This window comes from Canis lupus, chromosome 11 (genome assembly GCF_011100685.1).
Source record: "Canis lupus familiaris isolate Mischka breed German Shepherd chromosome 11, alternate assembly UU_Cfam_GSD_1.0, whole genome shotgun sequence".
In the NCBI taxonomy this organism is placed as follows: domain Eukaryota; kingdom Metazoa; phylum Chordata; class Mammalia; order Carnivora; family Canidae; genus Canis; species Canis lupus.
In genome coordinates, this window is record NC_049232.1 from 34,832,969 (window position 1) to 34,859,544 (window position 26,576).

Below are 26,576 nucleotides of genomic sequence, written 5' to 3' on the forward strand. Positions count from 1 at the left end.
ATAAACTGCTATTAGTGAACATACCAACTCCATATAATTGTGTTTTGACATTATAGGTAAAAACAGTGAGAAGGAAAACTAACCACAGCAATTATAAACAGCATGCTCAAGGGCACGTCAGGTCACTTATGACCTTGACTAAACTGTTGTAATCCCTAAGCTGTGTTTCACACGTTCAGATGTACATGCGTGCATGCAGGCAAACACTCCACACCTGTCTTTTTAGGGAAATGAATTTAGTAAACACAAAAACTACCAAATGACATGTACATAAATACTCAAAGGGATATAAAATACATGCTGTATGGGTCCGATATCTGTACTTATAAAAAAAACTCATTATATTTTAAAAAGCCCAATGCAAATTTTAGAAGAAACGTTTTGTAGTAAGTGTTCATTCTAAAAATATTCTATTTTGCAGCTGTATCTACTCAGGGGAAAAGAAGAATTGAGGAGATTGGATTCAGTATTAAAACTTCTGCTACTGTACACATTGGGTTTAGATTACATTATTTGGGGGTAAAGCTTAGATACTTAAACCATCTACTTACACTGATAACATTTCTGCAATAATTATCCAACTATTTATCTCATTTCATTGGCTGCAGACAGACCTATTACATCCATTCCTTTTCTTTTTATAATTGCCAATCTTCTCCTTCCCCACCAAAGTGGTTCCAAAAGGCATCAAGAGGACATCAAGAGTAAATATCATTTAAGCATGCTACTCTGAAATAAAATTCAGTATTGTCCTCATTGACTTTTCTCTAAAATACAAAATTATTTGTACCACCAGCAACAATATAAATGTGAAAATCACAATAATGTTTTACTATACATGGTGGCCCACTCTGCAGAGGTCCAACCCATAAGTGATGTGGTTTCTTATGAGATTATTCATAGAAACATGATCTTTAGAACGTGCTAATGTCCGTAAAATAATCTCATTTATTTGCATATTTCTTAAAAGTGTGCACAGCTTTTCTCATGTGCTTTTATTTGGTCTTCTTGATACCCTGATCAAGTAGGCAAGAGTATTTGCTCTCTTAATAGATCAGAAAACAAGTTCCTGAAGGTGGGTTGATTTGCCCAAAACCACAGGACTAATGGAGCCAAGCAGCCAGGGGAGGTCCTCGTGTGGGGCTCCATAATCTGAATACTCAGGTTCAAACCGCTGTTCCTGCTCTTACCCACCACTGTGCAAACCTAGGACATGAATGAACCTCTCTCTGCCTGAGTATTTTGGTTTCCAATGAGAAGACGATGATGATGACAGTGATGGCGTCCACGTGACGTACTTGTGAGAGTTCAATATGACGTGCTATCCAAGGCACTTATTGCAGTGCCTTGGCATACCGTAAGTGCTTAATAAATAAGAGCTGTTATTATTGTAACTGCCACCTTAGAGCTGGGTAAGATAATTCTGACATGGTTAAAAGATTAAATAAACCACCACATAAATATCAAACCCAGAGATTAAAGTCTGGCACAGGCTCTAAAAGAAACCTAATTGACATAACTAAATATCACTGCAATTCTTAATTAGGGGGTCTTGGAGAATGAGCCACATTGACTCTTCTTAAAGATTTTCTAATAAAATGCTCATTGATTTATGTCATCCAGCCACTCACTAGGCACAGGTTTAAGACATTTAGATTAATCTGAGAAAAAAAAAAAAAACTATACAAATTAAAACTGTGGTAAAATGGCAACAGTGCACTAGTGTCTGTACCCACTTTATCTTGGGGATCAAAGTTCCCCTGTTGAAACTGCCACATTCCAGCCTGGACAGAATAGTTTCTGTGTAACTAACTGGCAAGTCTAGCATCTTGACTGAGAGTTCACAGTTAAGGGCTTTAACATAATGTCTTTGAGGACAATGAACTCCTCATTCAGGGCAAGAGTGATCCCAATAGTTCAGGGCTGCACAAGCTTAAGTCGATTCAGCCCGGGGCCTTTACTACTCTTTTTATAAGGCATCTCTAAAGGGAAACAGAAGGAATAAGAAGACAAAAGTATCTATATTCGTGTTTGGAGGGGGCAAATACATAGTCAGTATGTTTATTTTTTTAAGATTTTCCTTGTTTATTTGAGAGAGAAACAGAGAGAGCACAAGCAGAGGGAAGGGCAGAGGAGAAGGGAGAAGCAGACTCCCTACTAAACAGGGAGCCCAACAGTGGGGCTCGATCCCAGGACCCTGAGATCATCACCTGAACCAAAGGCAGTTGCTTAACTGACTGAGCTACCCTGGCGCCCTAAAGTCAATATGCATAAATGTTTTGTGCCAGCACCTAGGAACACCAGAGGAAGTTGTGTCCCTTGTTGCTCACTGAGGGTCAGAAGAGTGGGGCCTGTGGAACAAACCAATGCATATCCAGGCTAGTAGAAAGAAGAAATACTTACAATGGACAGAAAAAAGAAACCATATAGTTACTTCCTCCTCTAGGCAGGACCACACTGAGACTTGGTGACAGTTCTTTAACTCTGCTTCAGCATACATTTATGACAGAATGCAAGTTACATCCCTTGAAAATAAAAAAAGTACCCTTAAAAAAGACATTATTTTATTTGAACATGATTGAAGAACAAGCTTTTAAATAGATACAGTGAAGTTGGGGATATGAGATGGGAAAGGGCCAATCCCGGGTTCAAACCTTAGCTCTGTCACTTACCAGCCATCTGACTCAAGATTTCTTCAACACAATTAACCTCAATTTCTTTACCTACCAAATGCTGATAATAAATCCTACTTCTTTGGGTATCTATAATGATTACATTAAATAATTCAGGTGGCACATAGGACATTCTCAACATGCTACAGTTATTTTTTATTAGTACTACTCTGACTACCAATTATTATTGCTAAAATAATAAAGCAGTAATAATGAGAGGGATCTCTGTCTTTCTGAAGACAAAGGGGAGTTATTGCTGGATCTCTCCATCATACCTTTCTCCCTAACATTCTTGTCTTAATTAAGAAGGAAATCAATCCACTGAACCAAAAAAGTGAATGAAACATGACAGGGATGAAGGAGTTTCTGTCCTGTACACCGTAGAATGATTTACAAATCTCAGAACCTCTGGTCTAAATAATCCACAAAGCAAGCATCCAAAATTCAAATAGAGTCCTGAGTCTGAAAAAATTCAAAAAGAAATTATTATGGAAATCAAAATATATGTCCTTTGTTTATGTCATCACAGATAGATCTCAGAGTACATTTACTTAGGTGTAAGCAGGTATCAATAAATCTCAGAAAAAATAGCCTACCTTTTCTAAAAAATAAGAAAAACAGAAGAAAAATATTCCAAGACCTCTAAGAAAAACCATTAATTTAGCACGAATAGGGAATAGGGAGGGGTTTATCATAGATCAATCATAAGGACCATGATGCCTATTCTTGAAGATTTGGATTACTATGTATGGCTCTTGACTTGCTAATCCTCTCTTTAATACTGTTTTATTTTCCCTACGTATCCTTTGTAATCTACACAATAAACACATCCAATTTCAGGATCTCATACAAAAGCACAATAGAATAGGGGAAACAACAAATGAGAAAGACTGCTTAGTTTCAGACAAACGATTAGCTTGGAAACCACTATAACTTTACTTTGTATATCAGAATTAATAAATCAAAATTTGAAAGAAACAACTTACAAGTCCAAGATAACAAATGATCATTTCAAGCTTTTTTAAAATGTGTGAATAAGTTAAAACGAGCTTATCTTTATAGAATGCAGAGATTATCCTCACTATGTAGTATTTTCTGTTATTTCTTCTACCATACTATGGATAGAGTCACTTCACTAACTAGAAGTTAGGGTTAAGAAAGAGCTCCAGGGGCAAACTACAAGAGTTCAAAGTTGGGCTCTGTCACCTACCTCACTCGAATGCAGAGTTTTCACTTGTCAAAGGACAGTAAGGTAGATACTTCATATGGTTATTGAGGATTAAACAAGTCACAAAGATAAAACTCTCAAAGCAATCCTGATACATAGTAAGTGCTCACTGAATGTCAGCTGGATAACTATGTATTAAAAAATACTGTGGAAAATCACCACAGCCTAGAAAATCCTACCCATCTTTACTTAAATTCTGGATTGAGCACCTTACAAGGCATTATCGATTGTCACCATACAAGGCCTTTTCCAAGTCTTTAACTCATTTAGCCCTACAAAAAAACCTCTTAGGGTTGTTACTATCTTCATTTTCAACATTAAGAAATAGAGCCATGGAGACCTTAAATCTTAAAACACTTGCTGAAAGTCATACGGCTAAAAATGATTTAAAAAAAACTGGGTTTCAGACTTTAGTACTCCTGATTCCAACTTGATAACATTGTTTTCATGGCTCCTTCCAGCAAGTTCCAACTCTGCATTCCTAGTTCACTTCCTCTGGTGATAGTCACCCCTCAGACTGACATGTTAGTTGCAAAACCAGCAACCGATCTGCTGACGTCTGAGGAGTTGGAGAAATTATTAGGTTATGTACCCCCAATGCCACATTCTCTTCTTGTTTGTTCCATCTATTGTAATCATCATCACAAAGTCCAACGTGTACTCACTACTCCCTCAAGCTTCACTAGAGTTCTTCACTTACTCACTTCTGAACAGCATGGTGCTAATGCTGCTCAGAGGTAGAGCAATGGCTTCAGTTAGGAGCTAGGCCAGAGTTCAGAAAGGCACCCTGACACATTTCCAGTTCCCTGCAAGAAAAGCTATAAGCTACAAGATGTCATAGAGCATACGCGGTATTACCATATGTACCCTACAAAAATATTTCTTGTCACACAGATGAATAAATTACATTTGTTCATCAGAATAACCCATTCTCATGATCTATTTCCTTAGAAACTGTCACAAGTTTTCAGAAGTCATTCCCTCAGAAGGTTTTGTATCCTCACTGCCATTACTCTCTACACAAAGTAGTTATTAAGCATCTAATGGCAGTGCTTTCCAGTGAAGAAAAAAAGAAACATAAACATCAGATCCTTTTTAAATGGTCTTTCCCTACCGTAATGTCAGCAAAATTCCTGTCTTCTCTATATTGTAATTCCAGTAACTGGCACACAGTGCCTGAAATATTGTAAGAATTCAGCGAATACCTGTCTAATGACTAAACAACCTATGTGTAGGGCAGCCCAGGTAGCTCATCGATTTAGTGCCGCCTTCAGCCCAGGGCATGATCCTGGAGACCTGGGATCGAGTCCTACATTGGGCTCCCTTCATGGAGCCTGTTTCTCCTTCTGCCTGTGTCTCTGCCTCTCTCTCTCTCTTTCTCTCTCTCTCTCTCTCTCTCTCTCTCTCTCTGTCTCTCATGAAAAAATAAATAAAATCTTTTAAAAAATTGTTTTAAATAAACAATCTATGTGTAGATAAAATGGCTCTGAAATGCCATCATGAAATGGCACACAGAAACAGATCTCTTTGAGCACTGGGTGTTATTCTGTATGTTGGTTACCAATAAAAAAATTGAACACCAATAAAAAATTAATTTATTAATAAATAAATAAATAAATATCTCCAGAAAAAAAAAAGAAACAGATCTCTTTTTACATTTCATTGATCATAATCTTGCTACCTCTGCACATCAGAATCAACATTCCACTAAACAATCAACACTGTATATACCCTTATGGAGAATAAAGAGAAGTATGAAAAAAGAGAAGACCTGATCACTGCCCTCTAAGAACTTACATTCACTTTGTATTTGTCTGAGGAGACGAGGGAAACATAGAGAAACAGAATCTCACACATTGGATTCAATTCTATCTTTAAGAGTTAAGCCTGATAACCTTTAAAATTTTAAAGCTACTTTAAAAGAGCTAAATATAGCAATAGTCAAAGAATTACGAGAGTTTTCCTTTTATATTTTTTTCTCTTATTATCTATGAGGAAACACTATACTCTGTTACAGATATCGTTTACAGAGACAAAAAACATATTGGGAAAATTCAACATATAAAGCCAGGGGTTATTTTATTGTTGGGTAGGTCGCTATTATCAATCCATTGCTTTTAGTAACAAAAGTATAAATTTGCATCAGAACAGGTACTTTAGCTCAACAATAAAACACATCTTATTCCACTGAACCAATTCTTTTTTCTTTCTACTAAGTTGGGGAGCTACTCTTTATTTTAAAAATAATAATAATAATAATAATAATAGTGATGTAAACTGGACACAAAATTTAATTCAGTGAACTTCAGAATATTTTTTTTTCAGAATAATTTTTAAATAAAACATTTTTTGGAGAATATTCTGCTTTCCAGATTTTTTTACCTGCCTATAGAATTAGCTTCTCAATTCTAAAATACCTAAAATGAATCATTAGATATATGACATATATTCTCATTTTCCAATCAAGATTATAATTAAAAACAATAAAAAACACAAGACTTAATTTAAAAAGCTATTATATAAAACATTTTTAAACAATGTATATAAAATTACATTGAAATCTAAGAGCTTGGCCATACATAAAAATAATTTAGATATTAGAATTCAATTCACTAGCCACGCTAAAATAAAAAAAGAGAGATGAAGCAATCAAAGCCATTTAGTATTGAGTATCTCAGCAACTTGGTTAAAGCTCTCTATCTGAATTTTCTTCTACTAATAAACTTTTTAAACAAAATGCCAAATTTCTTGCCCAAAACCCCACAAAATATACCCATCTCAGCACAGTATCTATCATTGCCAAACAAATCATTTTTATAAGAGGTAGGTCCTTGGTTATCTGTTTCATTATTTTATTTTTGTTACATAACCCCTGAGAAAACCCTGCTGAAGAATCACCTCCTCTCTGTGACCTTTCCTTTACACTCCCACAGGGTCTCCTCCCAGAGAGCTCAGCAAATCTATCTATATATAGTAGTTGGTTAGACCATTAGTTAGTTACATGCTTATTCCAATATCTGGCATTTTTCTTTCTCATAAACACTGCATGTGATCATTATCCTTTCTTTTCTACTTGTAAATTATTTGGGAGAGGACATCTATATTTGCACTATTTTTTTTTCTAATCCCTTAAGAAACTGAAGGTGCTCAGCACAGAGCTCCTACTCAATAAACACATTTTTCAACCATTTTCCCCTTTTTGTTCTACCAAGCATTTTGTACTTTCTTTGAAAGACAAATTTTGGGACTACTGGGTAGCTCAGTGGTTGGGCGTCTGCCTTCTTCTGCCCAGGGCATGATCCACAGTCCCGGGATCGAGTCCCACATCAGGCTCCTTGCACGGAGCCTGCTTCTCCCTCTGCCTCTGTCTGTGCCTCTTTCTCTCTGTGTTTCTCATGAATAAATAAATAAAATCTTAAAAAAAAAAGAAAGGCAAATTTTAATAAATTCATATATGTCTACTTCCCTGACTATATGATATATATAGAATATTAATCACATATCAAAATAAAAAGAAATAATATACCATATATTTGTGTATATACACACACTTTGGAAAAAGTTAATGAATGATAAAATGAATAAAATTTTTTCAGTACTTAACATATATTATCAATGAAATGATTTTTTAAAATTATGTAACATTTTTAATGAGTAAGAAAAAATTATTCTTCAGAGAAAAATCTTACAAAAAATACAGAGATACTTCTTTCTAAACTTTTTGCGGGACAATAATTCAGTGTTAATGGAGACATAAAGGAGAAAAATTATATATCACCATTCAAGCCCATGAAAAGGTTTGGGATTTTAAAGTGTCGGTTTCCTGCGTAAATACTATTTTGCCTCAAGCGTTCCCTGCTAGGCAACAGTTATGGGTATGTTCCCTTTTGTTTCTGATAATGTATATGTCTGGGATTTCCTTATAACCCAAATGAAAGGCCTTATGAATAACAGGCAATAGTAAAGTATACTAGATTCTAAGAAGACACTTATACAGGAATCCAGAGTGTCTGTATGCTCCTAGGAGATGCTGTTTCCTTATGTCACCTGCAAATACTGAAATGAGCATCATGACATGCTACAGTTCAACACTGTTCACTTCTTTAGGGGTCAATTCACTGAGCAAGTACATTTTAATTTTGCCACATTAGTATTTTTTTCTTCCCACTTTTGCCATAGTATCATCCCTAACTGACCGCTCTGCTCCACGGAGGGAGATCAAGTCTTCCTGAATCCTCACCAGAGGTGGTGAACATTCACTCACTGAACAATAAGTACTCAGGACCTACTCTGTGGTGGCCCCACACCAGCTTCTGGGGAAATCACAGCAATTGACTTCAAGCATCTTACTGAGGAGCCACATAATGACAGGCACAGTGCTTAGCACCTCACAAGCACCTTTCTGGGTCACCCTCACAACTGCCAAGTAAAGTAGGTGCCCACTCAGGAGCTCAGGAAGCCCCGAATCTTAGAAAACAGAACTCATCTGCCCAATCACATAGTGACTAGTAGTAAGACAAACATTTAAACCTGCAGCTTGGTTCCAGAACATGCTGTATTGCTAATATGGACACTACGTTTCCTACGTTATTATTGTACTCATTCTTGGCATTTAAAGGATACACAAGGTGGGGAAGACAGAACTTCTAAGGGGGCCAATGGGCCAACTGCCAGTGGAGATACAAAAAGAAACAAAACGAGTCTCAGTAAAAAGTAGATTTTCCCAGTGTGAGGAATTTCCTTCAAATTATTTCAGTAACACTTACCTGATTTGCCCATAACATTCTATATTCATTTTAAGTAATCCATATTTATTTATTTAACAAATAAAGATTATCTATTTCATTGCGTGCTCCCAAAACATTTCCATTGATTCTGGTGTCATGCTCTTGTACAACAGCCATCTCTTATTTATCTATTTTTCCACCTATAATTGTGCCTTTTAAACATGCTTTCAGCTGGGGATCCCTGGGTGGCTCAACGGTTTAGCACCTGCTTTCAGCCCGGGGCGTGATCCTGGAGTCCCGGGATCAAGTCCCACATCGGGCTCCCTGCATGGAGCCTGCTTCTTCCTCTGCCTGTGTCTCTGCTTCTTTGTCTCTCATGAATAAATAAATAAAATCTAAAAAAAAATAAAAAATAAAAAAATAGACATGCTTTCAAGCTTTCTCTATAAAATATCAAACTAGAAGCTAGCTACTAGAAGTAACTGATATTAAACTTTTTCTAATACTACTAATGTCTCTGCTTCAATTTATTAATTCTGCTATATTCAGGGATAACTAAGCACATTACAGGACACTCATAAAACAATTTAATTTGCAGATAAATCTTTTATGTTATAAAAAATTCTTACCTTAGCAAAAAGATTCACTGAAAGTTTCCTTTTAAAATTGAATTCCCTTGTGAATTTAATGTGTTTTGGTTTCTAAAAATTAAACTAAGAAAAAATCCTTAGAAACATCTCTTCAATAAAAGAAGGTATTTGGATGTTTGTTTTAAACTTGAAAAAAAGCACAATTTTTTCAGCTACGATGAGAGACATATACCACACAAAGGAAAATGGAAGTATAGCAATTATCAAGATAATCTGAAAATTGTAGACATCCAGGAAGCAGAGCTTAAACCAATTCATTGCCAGTTCCCACTTTTTCTTCCAATATCTAACTTCCAAAAATCAGTTTTTCTTAGAAGCAATCTCAAACATGACCTATAATATGACTGGAAATCTGGCAATACATTTTTAATGGATCCTCTCTGTTTTCCAACAAGTATCCAATCCTTATTAGCTGACCATAGCTTAAGAAATATTTTCTATGCACTGAAAAAAAGAAAGGCAGTCATACTCATGAGGACCATGGCTGCAGAATGACATCATTAAAATATATCCTATGAAAAGATATGAAATAAAAAAATGGGACTCTTAAATCAACTGATTTCAGTAAGTTACAAATGATAATACTAAGACTTGTAATCATGATTTCCCTCTATGTTCCTTTCAAAAAAAAAAAAAAAACTCTGCTGCTATGTTCACAAAATAATACTTTTCACTATTTATGCTTATTTATGTCCTTATAGCAGTAAAACTAACACAAACAACCAAAGTGGCTTTCGGCCTCTCTTAGACTCAGTACCCACAGCCGTAAAGTGAGGAGGTCTCTAGAGATTCCCACAGCTCTAAACTTCTGTGAGTTAAAGACCTCTTTCTTTAAAAAAAAAAAAAAAAAAAAAAAGCAAGCTTTTTATCTAGATTAAACCAAATGATCTGACTACTGGACTTTGAATTGAGCAACATGAAAGTGTTACTCAATTGGCAAGTTACACATTTTCAACTTCTTTTTAATAAATAAAATGTATTAAAACCCCAAATTTAACAAGAGTATGCTAAACTTTACTAAATATTGCTTAACATGGAGGGGATATCCCTCTGCCAAGGTAACCAGAAGCCAAATTCCTAAGATGCCAGAGCTAAGAGGGATAGTAGGAGTCCTATAACCAATACTCTCTCATGACAGAGAGAGAAACAGAGTCCCTGAGAGGCCCAAAATCTCCATGGTACTTGCAAGTAGTAGGGCTACCATTTGTCTTCTCTTCCTCTTCAGCACGCTGCTTCAGTCACTAAGTGGCATATAATGTAACTATACATCAGTAAACAAAAAAAATAGAAGGAAGTAATTCCATTACCAGGTCACTAAATAATTTAGAGCCTAATTTTTCTTTTTTTCATTTTTTAATGCAAAGACATTATGTTCAGAAACTTACAGTTCAAAGTACATTAAGTAAAACCATGTCCATATGCAGATATGTCTTCTCCCATATGCATCTTAAGAAAATAGCAAACAACAAAAAAAAATAACTTATCATCAGCCCCTAGAAAACAAAAACTGAAATTAAAAGAAAGAATGGAGTAAATCTAAATTGTATATTTTCATTCCTTCTAAAAGGATTAAATAACAGAATTCTAAATGGTTTGTTTGTACTTTCCATGCAATATGTAGATTAACCATGAAATTCTGTTTGGGACACTTTGACATCTGTTTTCAGTGCATTACAATGAAATCTGGGGACTTGATACATACATTTGCTGTAATAAAACTGTCACTAATCAGTGTTTTCCAAAATATTGCCCATAACTATTACTATTCAGTAGTCTCATTTGCATGATCTAATATTGTTGCTACATCATGTTTTTCCCTGACAATGTGTTCCCTGGTCCCAGGCACATGGTCTAAAATGGTTGCAAACCACTCGATACATTCAGTACTTCCATAGTTTCTCTGTACAAACGCACACAATTTGTCCTAGAAGTGAACTAACCCTTCATCCTTCACTAAATATTTCCCCTGGAACTGGTACACCCAAGGCTGAATTCACATCCTTGGTGTGACAAACTCAACAATAAAATAGCCTACACTGAGGAGGAAATTATGCCTCGTGGGGCTTCTACAACAGAAGATGTAACATAACTCTATCTCAGAAGTCCCTTCAATGAATCTGTAATAATGCTGTGTGAAAGCAGAGTCCGCTGTTAACTTAAACCATTTCTACAAAACACAGAATAAGACTGGACCAGACTTTAAAATTGAGTCCATTTCATTTTCTTTGGGATCAGTAAGTAGCCATATCAATGCAAGTACCAAGAAAAAAACGGCTCACAAGGTGTTAAACTCAACCTCCTGGATAGTGGATCGAAATGCTCCCATTTCATACTGCATATACCTCGTGTGTCATGTACAAAACTGGGATCTCAAGCGGAAAGTGATTCTCAAAGCCCACACATTGTATTCACCAAAACACAAAAACTTACCAAAAACAATTTGTCTACCTATCCTGATTGTAAATGAATTCCATATTTTATCAGTACTTGGAATCAAACCCTATTATAATTTCATTTTGTCCTCCCATGAACTCATCTTAAACCCGAAATATGTTTCTCTATACACATGTTTTATATTATAAAATGTTGGATACCAAAAGCAGATTAATTTTAGGCCCTAATGCTATGTTTGTTAGTACTAAGAAGTCATTCCAAATGTTCCAAAAGGGATTAATGTAGTATAACAAGTCTATTTAATTATTGTAAGACCAGTGATCCTCATATTACTATAAGCAGCTTTTCCCTTATTTGGAGACTGTAAATAGAACAGATATTGTTACATGATAACCCTAAGTCTTATCCAAAAATTTTAATACTTTACCATCAGAAAATTTGAAGAAATAGGTTAGCATCTCCAGGAGGCTATGAAAGGCAACCAGTATTTAAGAAGCACGAACCATACATGCCTTCCTATTTTAGGTCTACACCGACTTTAAATCCTAAGTGCAAACAAAGCTTTTCCAAGGCATTAGAAAGATAAAATACCAAATCCTTCTGCCATCAACAACAATCCATTTTACATACGTTGAAAAATTTTGGATAGAATTTGCTTCATGTACTAAAATATATGTTTTTTTTTTCATGTATCCCACAAACAGAAGAATAGCAAGTAAATACCAGGTATGTTCTCAAAAAGAAAACGCATGACACCGATTATTTAAAATTATGTGCCAGAATCCAAACAAGCTAATCAATGTTCTGATTCTGCTTGCTGCATGTCCCAGTTATCCTTTAACTGATGAACAAACAGTGAGACAGCTTTTCCTACTAACTCTTGGCTAGAACTCCCAGGTATCATCATCATAGAATGCTTCATGTAAGAATTTTCTTTTTTGTGTACAGCACTAATGTGACATGTGAGTTTAGGCACTTCTCTGGTAGAGACTGTGGGTATGGTGAATCTCTCCACCTTCCAAACCCACTCTGCAGAGCGAGGGAGAGGAGCAAGCCTCCGGCCATGGACAACAAGGACCGTGACGAGCTCCCTGCAGATCTGGCCCACAAAAGTGGCTTCAGGACCACAAGGATCCAGCCACCCAGAGCCACTAAAGTCAAACACTGATCCCAAATCTAGCATGAGAAGAAGGGAATGTTTGAACCCCCTCCCAGTTGGCTCAGTGTTGTTCTTAGTAAAAGTGAAATCACTTTAAGTAAGAAATAGGAACTTTTTTCCTCTGGAGATCATTTAATTTTCTTAACACCATAAAAAGGATAAACGGGGAAGACTGACTTAAAGGAGAGGCACTAGATGGTAATAAAGTCAAAACAATTCATGGAACTAATTAAACGTTTTGAGTTTTGACTCAACTTGGGGTCATTTCTGAACAACGCACTGTCAGATTTAGAGTCTAAAAACCAGCAGCATGTTCTTCGACAAGAACAATCCAGTCTAGCCACATATCATCACGTCTGTCCAACCAAATTTAAAACTTAAGTGTAGTTCTCCCAAATGCTGGCAATTTAATTTTTTGGTAAATAAAAGTCTTAGGCTTTTACTGGAATGCAATGAATTACAAGTCTTGCTAGGACACCCTTCATTTGATATCAAAGTTAAGTTATTTATTCAGAGAGCTGCTAATAAAATTATTTTAGTCCTTCCTTTGAAATATTCCTAGTTTGATCAAGAAGTTACTTCTCTGGCAAATCTGACATAAAGGATTGCTAAACTGTACAGTGATCCTAACTTAAGTAGATTTTAAAACCATATACAACTAGCTAACTTCCTCTGCCTACATTCAGAGGTTTTACCAACAAATATCTATTCGCATCACTGTCATCAGAGACTTCAATTTTCTCTTGGGAATGTCTCATCACCTGATATGTAAAAACTAATTAGGACCTCTTCCTTCAACCTCCAATCACTCCTCTCCAACATCAGCTTCGCTCCTCTACATTTATCTTTATGCTATGTTCCTTTATAACGAGTAATAATGGCTATTTATAACATTACTGCTTTTGCTTACATGAATTATTTCATTTAATCCCAAAACAGTCTTGTAAAGTAGACATTTTAATCCCCATTTTACAAAACAGAAAACCAAAACACATGGAGCTGAACTGGCTTGACCAAGGTCACAAAGCTGATAAAGGGTAGAACCAAGAGCAAATCCCTAAATGTCAGATGTGTGCACTTACTTTCTATGTTGGAAAAAATCTAAAACGGCCAGAAGAAGGGAGCTGTGTTCAACTCCAAAAGCAACCCCAAATTCAAAGGCTGGCATAGTATTTTAAATTTCATTATATTTGCTCTCCAATCTATGAAGAAACCGTCCTTAAATAGTTCCTGCAAGATCTAAGCCCTACCTTTCTCTTTTTTCTTTTTTTTCCAACTTCACTTTTCCTCTTCAACTCTCTGGAGCGTACTCCCAAGCACGCACACGCACAGCAACATCCACCAATTACCTATGGTCCAGGAACATAACCTCTTTGAACCCGAGAGATTGTTCTAAATTCTTTCAGTGGAGGAACTGAGGTTGTCTTCAAGAAGAAGTAATAGACATTTCTGAAATTCTCAGGGGCTGGTCGCTGTTTTCCAACCACAGTCCCACTGCATCTGTCCCATTAGCCCTCTAACCACATCCAAACCCCACTCTACGTTGGCTCTACCACTGAGGGAGCCAACGAGTGAGCACAAAGTCAAGAGAGATGCATGTCTTTGAGTCTAGACTGGTTTTTATAGAACAGAGAGAAAGAAACTAAGGCTCTTGAGTAAAATCAGATTCAGTGTATTTCATACTCTCTTTCTTGAACCCCTGGGATGCTGGATTACCAACACAATTAATGCTGAGAGGCATTTAAATTCCTTGATCTTGTGAACATTCCCAGTGGGGGGGGGGGATAGTTTAAAAAAACAGCCCCCCCCCACCAAAAAAAAAGAGAAGTAAAGTAAAATACTCTCACCTGCCATTTTTAGATATTCTTTAAAATGGGAATAGAAAAATCTAGTGCTTTTCTCCCAAGGTTCTAGTGCCTGTGCCACATTGTCTCTCATCTGTCAGTGTATCCACACACATGTATAAACAGTATGCGGCATACAAGTAAGGAAATGCACATTCTAACTTAAACTTCCTTTTTTCCACTAATAATTTAAAAATAAAATGTAACAGCTTGGATTTTAAATATTTAATCTGGCAAATATAGGAAAAATCATGAACTACAATGTCATATTTGGCAAAGAAAAATTTGGTAGGATAAAAATATCTGTGTTTTAACATTTTAGAAGGCATTTCCAATATTTTAAAAATAAAACTATTTCACTGCTTCAGAAGAGAACAGAGGTAAAACTCCATTTTTGCATATGGGTCTTCATAAAGAATAGAAAAACAATTTTTGTATTCATTAAAATAAATATTTAATTTCATATGCTGGCAAAAGTCCCCACAGAAATAAAAACTTCAAATCTACTAAAGGTTCGCTACTATATATTGGGACTTAGCTATTTAAGTCACAAAGAATAGGCTTCCTCTAAAACTATAAACTGACGTGTAAGGTGGAATACATAAAGTTACAACATGACTGATTTTTTCTTAAATTTTGTTTTGTCCTACATGGTTAGTACAAGGCTTTTTCCAAAACTGGGCAAAGATTTATAGGGTGAAGTTTAAATGTCAGTTGTTTTAGGACTTACATATTGGTAACCAAAAGCATAACTAAATTTATCGCTTTTACCCTATGTAATGACAATAAAATATTTTTATTGTAACAGCTGAAAATGTTGAAAAGCAATTATTGAGGAAATCATAAATATAAAAAGCTGAAAAGTCGACCTCAGAAGAGTGGGGAAAAGGAAATTGTGATATGCATCATCATAAAACACGGAAACTGAAAATCTAAGCAGAAGGAATTCAAATCCCTCCAAATGCCAGAATACTATCCCCCACCTCTTGTAGCAAGGAGGGCTGCAAATTTGTCCCCATCACTGTCAGCAAACAAAAGAAAGTCACTTCTACAGCCAGACCATGTCAAACAGAAGACATAGCTACTGCAGAGGGACGCCTTGAATCCACTGGGGTGTAAAGTCAGGGCTGGGGCTTTTTGTCAGCTATTACCATAAAAGAATAAGAGGAAACAGTGACATTACTGCACAATAGAAAGGTCAAACAGCTTGCAGCCATTTCGTGACCCAGACAAGTCAAGGTCAAAGGATTCAGGTAGCAACTTAGCCAGGGCATAAGTTACAGCACAAATGAATTGTTTTAACACATCAGCTTTGGTCAATTAAACCTAACAAGGCAAGTTGCATCACGTAGCAGGGTTCCTGACACCAAGGCCAGAAGCTGAGACCGACCTCATAAAACAAGGCTTTTAACATAGCATAGCAAATTTAAGGTAATCCATCCAGAAACTGCAGATGTCAGAATAATAAAATACAAGTTGTCCTAAGCAGGCACATTTTTCACACTTTAGATTTCACTAATAGAGGGGTATAGACTTCATATTGACATACTAGTGTTATTAACATAGGCATAAAGGTAATCCCCTACTCACAAGAGTTACAGAATACACTCCACTTCAAATAACTTTCTTAACATCTGTGCTCATGATTAGATTTTTGTCCTAAGCTCTGCCATTCCCTGTTAACAGTGATGCATTTTTCCATGTATTTTTTTTCAATGGGAGTTTTGAAAAATCAAGTTTTTAAAGGAATCTTCAGCTTCACTCAGTATCAGAATATATATTAGGGTCACTGAATATTAACTGACGCTTGTTAAATGCTTCTGTGTCGTTTTGTGGGAGATGTGTGTATTTTAAAATTCAATTGAATACCATTTATTAGGGTCTTCTATTTTGAGAAACAGAGTTAGAGCTAACCAAAAATTTTAAACTACATATACTCAGAATAAAGAATTTTTTCAAGGGCAATTCTTTCTTTCTTTTTTGCACTTGTTTAAACAAATCCCATTTTCAAATGATTTGTGCTTCATCCATAACTTACTACATGCTCTGAACTGCCTCAAAATGGGATTCCGAAAATATACAACCTCCAGGCAACTCTCAGCTAGTAAAATTACTTCATCCATCACCCCATATTTTCAATTATATAGTCCTTATTCAGAGTTCTTTAATTTGTCTGTGATTCATCAATGCTGTCCTGTTTAAACTATCATCATAAAAGAGAGAATGTGTGTTTCCTAAGTGTTTTATTATAAACAATATATTTATGCTCAAGAAGAGCTTGCATTCCTATCTCAGAACATTGCTGATGTACATTTTAGGGATTTTTTTTGCAATGTGTGGCCTTCAATTCAGCCTCAAGGTCTTTCCACCTCATTGGTTAATTGCTAGCCATTTCTTCCAATTTTCTGAATAATATAACAACCCAAAGCCCAGCCATTCAAGTCCCATTAGCCTCACATCCTGTACCGTTCAGTCTAATACAAGCTAATCCCACGGACTCACTCCTCACTACACGCACTTCGTTTTCACAAGTTCTCTGCAGTCTGATGATTTATCCTCTATGCCAAATCCTCACAACTGAATTCAGTTAAATTAACCACATCGCGTAATTAGAGTTCAAGGACCCAAGAATGTTCTTTAAAATGAGATGACATACCACGTTGCCACAGAAAAGCGCACATGATTCAGAGGAAGCTCCCCTCTTGCTATGCTTGGCGCTGAGGCACGCTGTTGTAATCACTCCGGCTTCCCATCGCATAACCACTAGTCCTTGAGATTTCTAAAATTATTCCTCCTCCACAAGGATGGAGGGAAAAAAGTTGGAAAACTTTGCTCTGAACATTACGTTGGCTAATCACTGGCTCTGCCACAGCACAGAACAAAAACGCCTCAAGTGTCTCAAGTTCTGCTTTCAACTTCCAACTAGAAAATGCTATTCTTTCCCAGGCTGAAGAGAAATTTCTACCCCAAAAGCGAGTTGCATGGTAAGGGATCCCCCCAGACCGTGCCCCCATCATTTTAGATATTTAATGATCTCCCGTCTCAGAAAGTTTTTCCTATGCTATTTCCACTCTCTGTAACCCTACACTTCCAACAAAGCAATAATTATTCCTTTAATTATAAAGTCAGTTATCATACAAGCCACTGGGATGCCAGAAGTGAAAACTTACTTATCTCAACTTTTAAGAATTCCAGAGAATTCTGACTCAGCCTTGCATTGGGTCGGTCCCTGCCTCGTCAGGTGCTGAAATCCTAACAGGTCAGCAGAGATGTGAAGGGCCAAACAGTGTCGTTACAGGGGTTTTCTTTTTAAGCCCATTGGCCTGGTTTTTCAGTTCAATCAAGCATAATGAACGTATATTAGGAGAAAGGCTTTACTAAGTCCGATATCTTGGATTGTTTCAAGTAGTAATGCCGAATTTGAAAGGAAAAAGTTAAGGGAGGATTAAAACTTGAATTTCCTTTTAGCGATCCCCTCCTAAGTTTAGAAGGAAATTTACGGAAAAACAACTAAGTAAATAAGAGATCCTACCCACTCTCTGTTACCTCCATGCGTGGAAATACTCCCTATGTACCACTTTGGGAAATAGCAACTTTAAAGAACTTAGGCTGTGGCCATAGATGCCCTCCCTAAGTGGCCCTGCCCAGCTCCCAGGCCCATGCTGAGTCTGTCAAAGAGTCACCTTTGGGAAACCCAACCACCATCTCCTGTCTCTGCAGTCCATAGTTCCTCAAAACTTCCATTATTCCTGAATAATGAACAGCATTTTCATTCTTTTACACATGGAGTCACTGTACCCCACAAGAGGCATAGTGCACTAAATTTGCAAATCCAAACCCATCATCTAGGTGAATATTGTTTATTATAAAATGTGGACTGCTGTGTATGGAGAGTGGGGAGGAGGGTAGAAGGTGGAAGGGATGCCTAATGCTGTCAGTAGGATATCTTTCCAACTGTGCTGCCCCAAGAGAGTGGGTCACTATATATATTTTTTTAATGTTTGGAATCATAATTGATGTAACAAACAAGCCTCTCCCTTCTCTCTCTCTCTCTCTCTCTCTCTCATTCTCTCTCTCTCTCATTCCCTCTCTCTCTCCACTTTCCCTTTGAAAAGTGAAATCATATTAACAGCAATGCAAGAGCTTAGTTTGCCATATCAGAACACAGATGCCAAGCTTCCCCAGCTGGCAACTGGGGCCTCTGCGTTTAACTCTTGAATTGTCTGGCAGAGCTATCTTAATGGCAGGGACATCATGGCAGAGAGGGTGAGCTTCTGGCCCCCAGACTCTGTTTTCTTCTTATCAGTGAGAAAATGGCTAAGTATCTTATCTTACAATATATGTTCCCACAAAGGTCTCATTAAGCCTAGGAGCAAGACATGCCAGTAAGAGCTATTCTTTATCTGGTGAATTGTGTGTGAGCCAGAATGCAAACAAATGTGCACTGGAGTTCATGAGTTCAGTCAAGGACAGGATGCTAGATGGGAAAACTTAACAGTGTTCCCCTAAATCAAACGTGCACACAAACTTTATGCTCTCTGAGCCCTTCACAATGCCAGCAGCACACCAGATCACCCTAAAGAGCAGCCTCATTTTAACAAATTACGAAATCTTAGTTTTTCCCCAAAATGGGAAATACCTGCAAATGAAGTGAAATTTATTAAAATGTTAAAATCCGCTGTCAACTTGCAAACAATTATCGACATACGCTTTTCATAAAGAAATAATGGTTACCCAAAAGGATTCTAAAAGTCAGTAACTAAGGGAGGAAAATAATTCTTAGCATTTGCTTCCTCGCTAATGATATGTGACAACCGGGAAGGATTTTATTTCAAAAACAGTAACAACGATTACAGCCTCCCCTGTAAACAAGTCAAATTTTTCACAACGTCAAAATGTACTTCAATTATCATAACACTTAACAATAAAACAACGAAAGTTGCCATCCAGCAGTGGATCATGACTTTAAGGGTTCCCCAAGGCTACAGGAAACTCCTCCTTGAGGAGAGCCATGAGCCATGAGAGGTTCCTGGACTCTCTTCAGTATCCGAAACATGTTTAATAGGAGTGCAAAGTACGGGCCAAAAATCAGTTAGGCTGACTTAGTTTAAACTCTAATCTGTTCAGTTCAGGACAACAGTTACTATCTCTTGAGATCTTTAAACTTCTTGTGTGTTTTGAGCTTTGTCTTCAAAACCCTTCCCTGCCTCAGAGAAAGCCCAGGCCCCCCTCCACCCCCCACCCCCACCCCGACCCCCACCCCCTGTTCAGACAGGACACAGCCTGGACTCAAGGCCTCCCATAGGCCAGACTTCTTCTCTGCAGCCCTTTGGGTAGGACTGCTAATCCTTCTTATTAATTAACGAGATAATGGTGGTTAACCGGAAAGCAATATTAATGCTAACTATCTAGGAAACGTCAACCAAAATTATTTTAGCCTTTTGGTTGGTTTTCCTGGTGTGCAGAACGGTGCACTGAGAAGCCGGCAACATTCTGATGCATAAGTGAGGAATTCAGGAATGAAGGATTTGTATCAGACCTGAACACATAGGTTTCCTCATGAAGGTTTGCTTGTTTTTGTTTTTGTTTTTGTTTTTAACATTTACCCTGTTCCACATTACTAACTAGAAAGATAAGTTAGATCCTCTCAACATGTTACTGTAAAATATGGAAGGGTGGAAACCGAGTTAACGACAAATGGCATAAAAAATAAGCAGTGATGTGACTGCAAACCAGAGTCAGTCATAATGAATGCATTATATATCCCTACATTTAGCCAGTCCTCCACACCCTCACTGCACACCCGGCATCCTACAGCACACTTATGTCCCAGGAAGGTGTCCTGTGCAAGGCGTGCCTGGTTTTTGTTTTGTTTTGTTTTGCTTTGCTTTCCTAAATGCAATAACAAAGACAATATGGGGAATAGGTACCACCTGCCCAAGAATCATTGGACATCTTTAACATCTTTGGGAAAATGGAGGCCACTTTAGAGCTATTTTTTTTCCCTCTAATCTAACACAGCCTTAAAAAAAAAACCACCTAAAAAATAAAAAGGAAGGGTTTTATATTAGCTAAGGTTTGCTGCAGCAAACAAGCAAGCAGCTTTCATTCAGGGATTGTCAAAAACTTTCCAGTGTGCCCACTGCAATGCGGATGCCAACCAACGAATCAAAGGCATTCAGCAACTAGACAAAGAGGGTCTGATGCCAACCTCGGTGCCACTGGCAACCATTATTGGCATCAAGCACAGTGTCTGCCTTTTTTTTCCCCCTCGCCTGGCACTTCACAAACAAAATGGCGGTTCTTGTAGCAACGGAACACCGAAGCGCAGCCCTCTGAATCAGTAACGTCAAATGATTTTATGGATTTAAACGCAGTTACTCCCACATGATGTGTATATCTGAGGTAAAGTGGGGGGCTTATATAATTTTATAAATGACTGTATTGAACATGACCCTTTATAATGTGGAGAAATAGAAAAAAATGGACTAAATTGCGGTCAATCGGGCTATATGCACAGAAGAAGCTGAATAACAAAGAGATTTAGCTTTAAAGAAAATACTGCCTTGTGGCCATGTGATGCAAAGGTCTAATGAACTATATATCAAAAGTGATTTCAAAATGCATAAATTTTTCCCCAAACCATATCAGATGCAGATGTAGAACTAGAGCTTGTGTCAAAGCTCTAGTAACTCTTTCCACATTTCAAAAAAGATGAGGCTGCTGGGCATGAAGAAAAAAAAAAAAAAAAAAAAAGAAGAAGTGTGGGTTGAACCAAAAGGGAAAAAGGGAAAAAGAAAAGCATAGGAAGTTGGCCAACAATGGAACTTTATTATATGTTGGTCTTTATTTCATCCTCCAGAAGAGATGCAGTTTGTGATCTTGTATAAATAACCAAGAGGACTATTGACATTTCTAGATCTGGAAATTGTCAATATATTGTAACATCACTCCACACTGCAATGCGGATGCCAACTAACAAATCACAGGCATCCTGAGCTAAACAAAGAGGGTCTGATGCCAATCCTGGTGCCAGTGGCAACCATCTTTGGCATTCTCTCTGTTCTTTCTCATGTTTTCCTCCCAGTCGTTTAGAAGTGGGGAGACAGAGAAAAAGGGGGGGGAAAGGTAATTTTGTTGCTCATTCTGTTGTAAACATTACAGTTTTCACTTCTTATTTTTCTTTCATGCTTTTCTTCATACTTCTTTGCCTGATTTATAAAACCGACTTAAGTGGGTTTTCATGTACTTAGAGGAGAAATAAAGTCTTGATGGGAAATAGGCAGCACTTTGATTGACTACAGACTTATCTTTGTAAATGCTTTCTCCAATCAATTGCACTGCAAAACAACATAATTAACCTACATTTGACCAATAAAAAAAAAAAAGATAGAAATTTTGAAAAAAGGAAAACACAAAAGCATCCTGATATGACTTTTTCAAAGAAAGAGCCAACAGATGTTAAGAAGAGATGATGCACGGGCAGGAAGGAGAGGATACAACTTAGATGTACAGGATAAAACAATGAAAGCTTTTTATGATAGAGACTCAAAACAACGACAAAATCAATGTTTTATCTGAAAACATGGTCTCCAGGAGTTGCTTCATGATTATCATGGCCAATGGTGGGATGCAAAAGGCATTAATGCATTTTTCTTTCTTCAATCTATCTCCACAAATCCAAAGGATATGTTCTTTATTGTCAGTTCATCAACCAAGAGAGTTGGCTGCCTGCCCTGGGAGTGAATGTACATGCTTGCACACCTCAAGGGCTAGCCTTCAAGCTAGTTAAAATGTGAGCAGCAGTGAAGTGGTTGCAAATCTTGCCTCCCTGCACTAAAAAAGTTGCATGACCCACTTTTTAAAACTTTACTTCCAGCCTTGACTTTCACAACACACTTGCAACACATTCACAATCAATCCAACACATATATACAGCCCACCTTAGGATGTCACCTCCTAGACAGCTGTCAATCAAATTAAGTGTCATGTGTTAATGAGCCTTTATTTTAGGACACACAGGGTGAAAAAATATTTTTCCCTAAAGCATGGACTTGAATTCTTAAATGCATGGTTATGGCAAATGCAATGTTTCAAAAAAAAAAAAAAAAGTAATAGTTTCAAATATATCATGTCCAGCATCTTATTTAAAATCAAACTAAAAATGTTTAAATGACATTTAAGCATATCTCTAAAAGTGTATCAGGAAATTATAAAGACAAAAGGCACATAACAAGTACCTAGATATCTGGTCAAAAGAATAATTTTGAGATTTTATTTTTTCTGGGTGATAATAAAGTTCATACCAATTTACTGAATCCCGCATTTATATAATGAACATCAGATAACCCGTCTGCCACCTGACTATCTGCAGGCCATTTCCCTACCACCAGGCCAAGTTAGGAAATGACCCCACCATCTGTGGCGGATCAAACTTCAGTCCACTTTTCATATGCTGGTTTTTAAAATGATGTTTTAATACGGACTATTGCTAATACGTGGGAATCTATATCTTGACACATTTATTTGAAAAAAAGAAATTCTCACTTACTTAATGGAAAATATAAAATAATAATAAAGAAACATATTTCATGAACTCAAAAAATACTCAGCAAAAGTACCCCCTATTTTTGACTCATCCAGGCAACATTTATACGACTGTCTTTATCAAGTATTTTTTAATAGGTATGGTATGTGGTTTCTGCATTCTTTTTGAGATTTATTTTAAACCAGTGTAACCAGTCCACTTTCGTTCTGTAAGGAGAGCTGCAACTTTTGTCCTCAGTAAGTTTTATGAATTCACATTCAAGTAAACTAATGATATTAAGTATTCCCAAATCACGCTGGAAAAATATTATAACATAAATTATTTAAACAAGAACTATAATCCATGTCATCTATGGCGAATATTACACAATCAAAGGTAGGTGTTGATAGAAATATTTAAATTAAATAAATCTGGGTCTCCGTAAGATACGCTTTCTGATACTGGCTATCTCGAGCATTTTGTAATAGGAAACGTTAGGTCTCTTTTCAGTGCAACAGGACTAGATGCGTGAACAAAGTTCATCTACCCTGTTAGTTAAGAGGCCAATACATAGATTATTAAAAAGCGATCTGACTCTGCATAAATAAAGTTACATTTTCAAATTGAGAAAAGATGAGTAGATGCAAGGAATGTAGCCAAGGACAAAGAAGTGAATTGTAATAAACTGTACTTTGCAGACCATTCTGTGTCTTTGAAAAGGTATATTATTTCAAAGACATTTCAAAACGCATCTCTTTGTGGTCTTTTGCAAAATACCCATGCCTATCTGAGTATGAAAGCTCCATGTCTATGTCCATGGCTGGCACATGGCAGTGGACATGGGAGGAGAAGAGGGCCGGTCACTCTACCCAGAGTGGGTGAAGGAGATCTAGGGGCCTCGAGGACCATCCAACCCAAGCCAGATATTCCGTATAAGGGGTTTGTGGGCAGTGTTTGCCGTACCAGAAGAAAGAACAATCTGCTCCTACCTTGCTCCTGCACGTAGTATGCCAAAAACAAATCAAGCTCCTTAACTGATACTGTGATATGATGTGGCTGGACACAAAGTGCTGGGTTTGTGCAATGTGGGGATTTCATGAGCCGCTCTCCATCGGTACTTTCCAAGGGGATGCCTTTGAACAGGATCACCATGACTAGATCCAGACGCCAGACTTTGTCTGCCTGTCGCAGGCAGTCGATTCTCCTAATCTTACCCTTCTGGTCGGGATTGGATAAGACACAGCACGGGTGCTTCTTGCCAGTCACGGTGAGCACAAAGTCCTCTCGGTACTCCTGGCGGATGTCTTTGCGCAGTTTGGCCAGGAGCCTGGATGCCCACTTCTGTTTGATTTCAGGCTTTTCGCTGAGAAGCTCATCTTTGACTGCTCTTTCTTCATCCTTTGACATTCGCTTCTCGTGCTTTTTAAAGTACTTGCGTTTCCGAGCCTGCAGGTTGAACCAAGTGTAGGCGATTGCACGGACATGTGGAAGTAGTGCCTCGATGAATGGGTGAAATTCATCCTGTGGAAGATGAAGAGGGGGGAGGAAGGAGATATACACAGTCAGCTTAGTTTTAAAGGCTCAAAAAAATAAATAAATAAAACTATAATCCCTTCCCAATTCCCTATAAAAAGTTGTGCACAAAAACAACATTCTTTTCTTATTTAAAATGATCAAAATAGTTGAAGAAGAAAATAAAGTATGCCAAGCAGTCCCTTTTTCCACCAAAATTTACAGGTTGATACTGCCTCTTCAAAAGACAATAAGATTTATATTTGTATTTCTACTCTGGCCCCATCCCCCTCATTCCCACCGTGCATCCTACATTCTTTAAAACGTAAGTAACCAAGGTGCTTGGCATCTAATTTAATATTTAAATATTTGATTGACCAACTAACACTAAGCAGTACCATTTTACAAAGAACACAGTGAGATTTTTTTTTTTTTAATCGGAGCAGAGCTGTTCAGAAGGCAGGAGCGATGCCACAGTTCATTTCTCTTCTCTGTGGCACAGAAACACAAAGCATATAGATGCTCAGTGCAATGCCACACAGTTCCCGCTTTTGGAGCATGCTCTCAGCAAGAGGCTGCTGGTGGCACAAAGAGCATGCGCCATTAAACTTGATCCATTTTCTTATCAAACGTCCAACATTCCAACACTGAAACAGCACCATTCCAAGAGTGGTAACTAGAGAAACCGGTATACAGTGAGGGAAAGTGGGCAAAGGACACAGCTTGTCGTATCAGTGTCCTGAACAGAAGGTTTCCATACTTTGAGCAGTGCGTTCTCTCCCTCCACCACCAACACTAGCCTCCAAGACACACACACACACACACACACACACACACACACACCACACACTCAAACACTCTCCGATTCTCTCGTAGACACACAGACACACTCTTTCGTTTTTCAATAAAAGTTTCTAAAGTTAAAAACAAAAATTATCTGAATGTTCTTCCGGCAGCTTTCCTACAGAACCTGAAGCCCCACAGAGTCAGTTAATTTGTTAACCGATCACATGAGTGTGGCAATTATTCTAAACCCCTTAAAAATCAATCTGAGGTGAACAATGAAAAATGGCAACTTGGCACCAACTTTACATGCTTTGTGTCTCTGCATGCGGTGGCAGGGTGACACCAGGAGTGCACCGCTGGTCACTTACTGCTTTTGTGGAATCAATACAATTCATTTGCTACGCATGTGAATTCTCCGGCAGGACTGTGGGTGCATGTATGAATGGCTTGTGAATCTGCACGTGTATAGATTGCACAGTATCCTGTCTTTTGAATTAAGTGGTTTACCTTAGGTTCCTGCATTCTTACTGCCTGTTCCATCTAAGCCTTTTTAAGGGAGGGAGGCAGGGAGGAATGGCAGATAATCTTTACCTACAGATATTTCAAGTTACTTCCCAAAGCAGTTAGTGTTTCATTACTTCCTGCTATAGGTAAAACCTGTCTCATAAGCTTAGGCCTATTACTGGTTAGAGAAAGAGCTAACATCCTGTGCAGGCATACTGTATGCATGCTATAAACCAGGATCTGAAGCAAATAAGAAGTTCCACTGCGGCCACTTTTCTGGTCACACTGACTGTATTGTCACCCCAACCAGGAAAATAACTTTCTCTAACTTATCGTATTCCAAAACTTAGAATTTACATATGAGAGCTAGTCACCCTGAATTATGTGGAATAAATTCAATCTAACCAGCAGACTGATGAATTCCACGAGGGTAAAGATGAAGAAAGTGCAACTCATGACACTCTAACAAAGAAGGTGTCCACCAAAAAAAAAAAAAAAAAAAAAACAAATCCCCTATGGTTTTGAATCCATTTTTAAGATGAAATTCAAGTTTTCAATGCTGAAGACTGCGGC

At 37.5% G+C, this 26,576-nt stretch overlaps 1 protein-coding gene across 9 annotated transcripts in view; it reads right to left on the minus strand.

Annotated features, from left to right (window-relative positions):
• NFIB (nuclear factor I B) overlaps window positions 1-26,576 on the minus strand; it is a 241,582-nt gene that overhangs the window by 201,777 nt on the left and 13,229 nt on the right. For 8 of the 9 annotated variants that reach the window (XM_038552407.1, XM_038552412.1, XM_038552408.1 and 5 more), the window contains exon 2: window positions 24,191-24,722. In XM_038552407.1, coding sequence (XP_038408335.1) covers window positions 24,191-24,722 — 532 coding nt within the window. Of the gene's footprint in view, window positions 1-24,190; window positions 24,723-25,111; window positions 25,133-26,576 lie in introns of those variants that run through there. The other variant, XM_038552409.1, reaches the window with a different exon arrangement.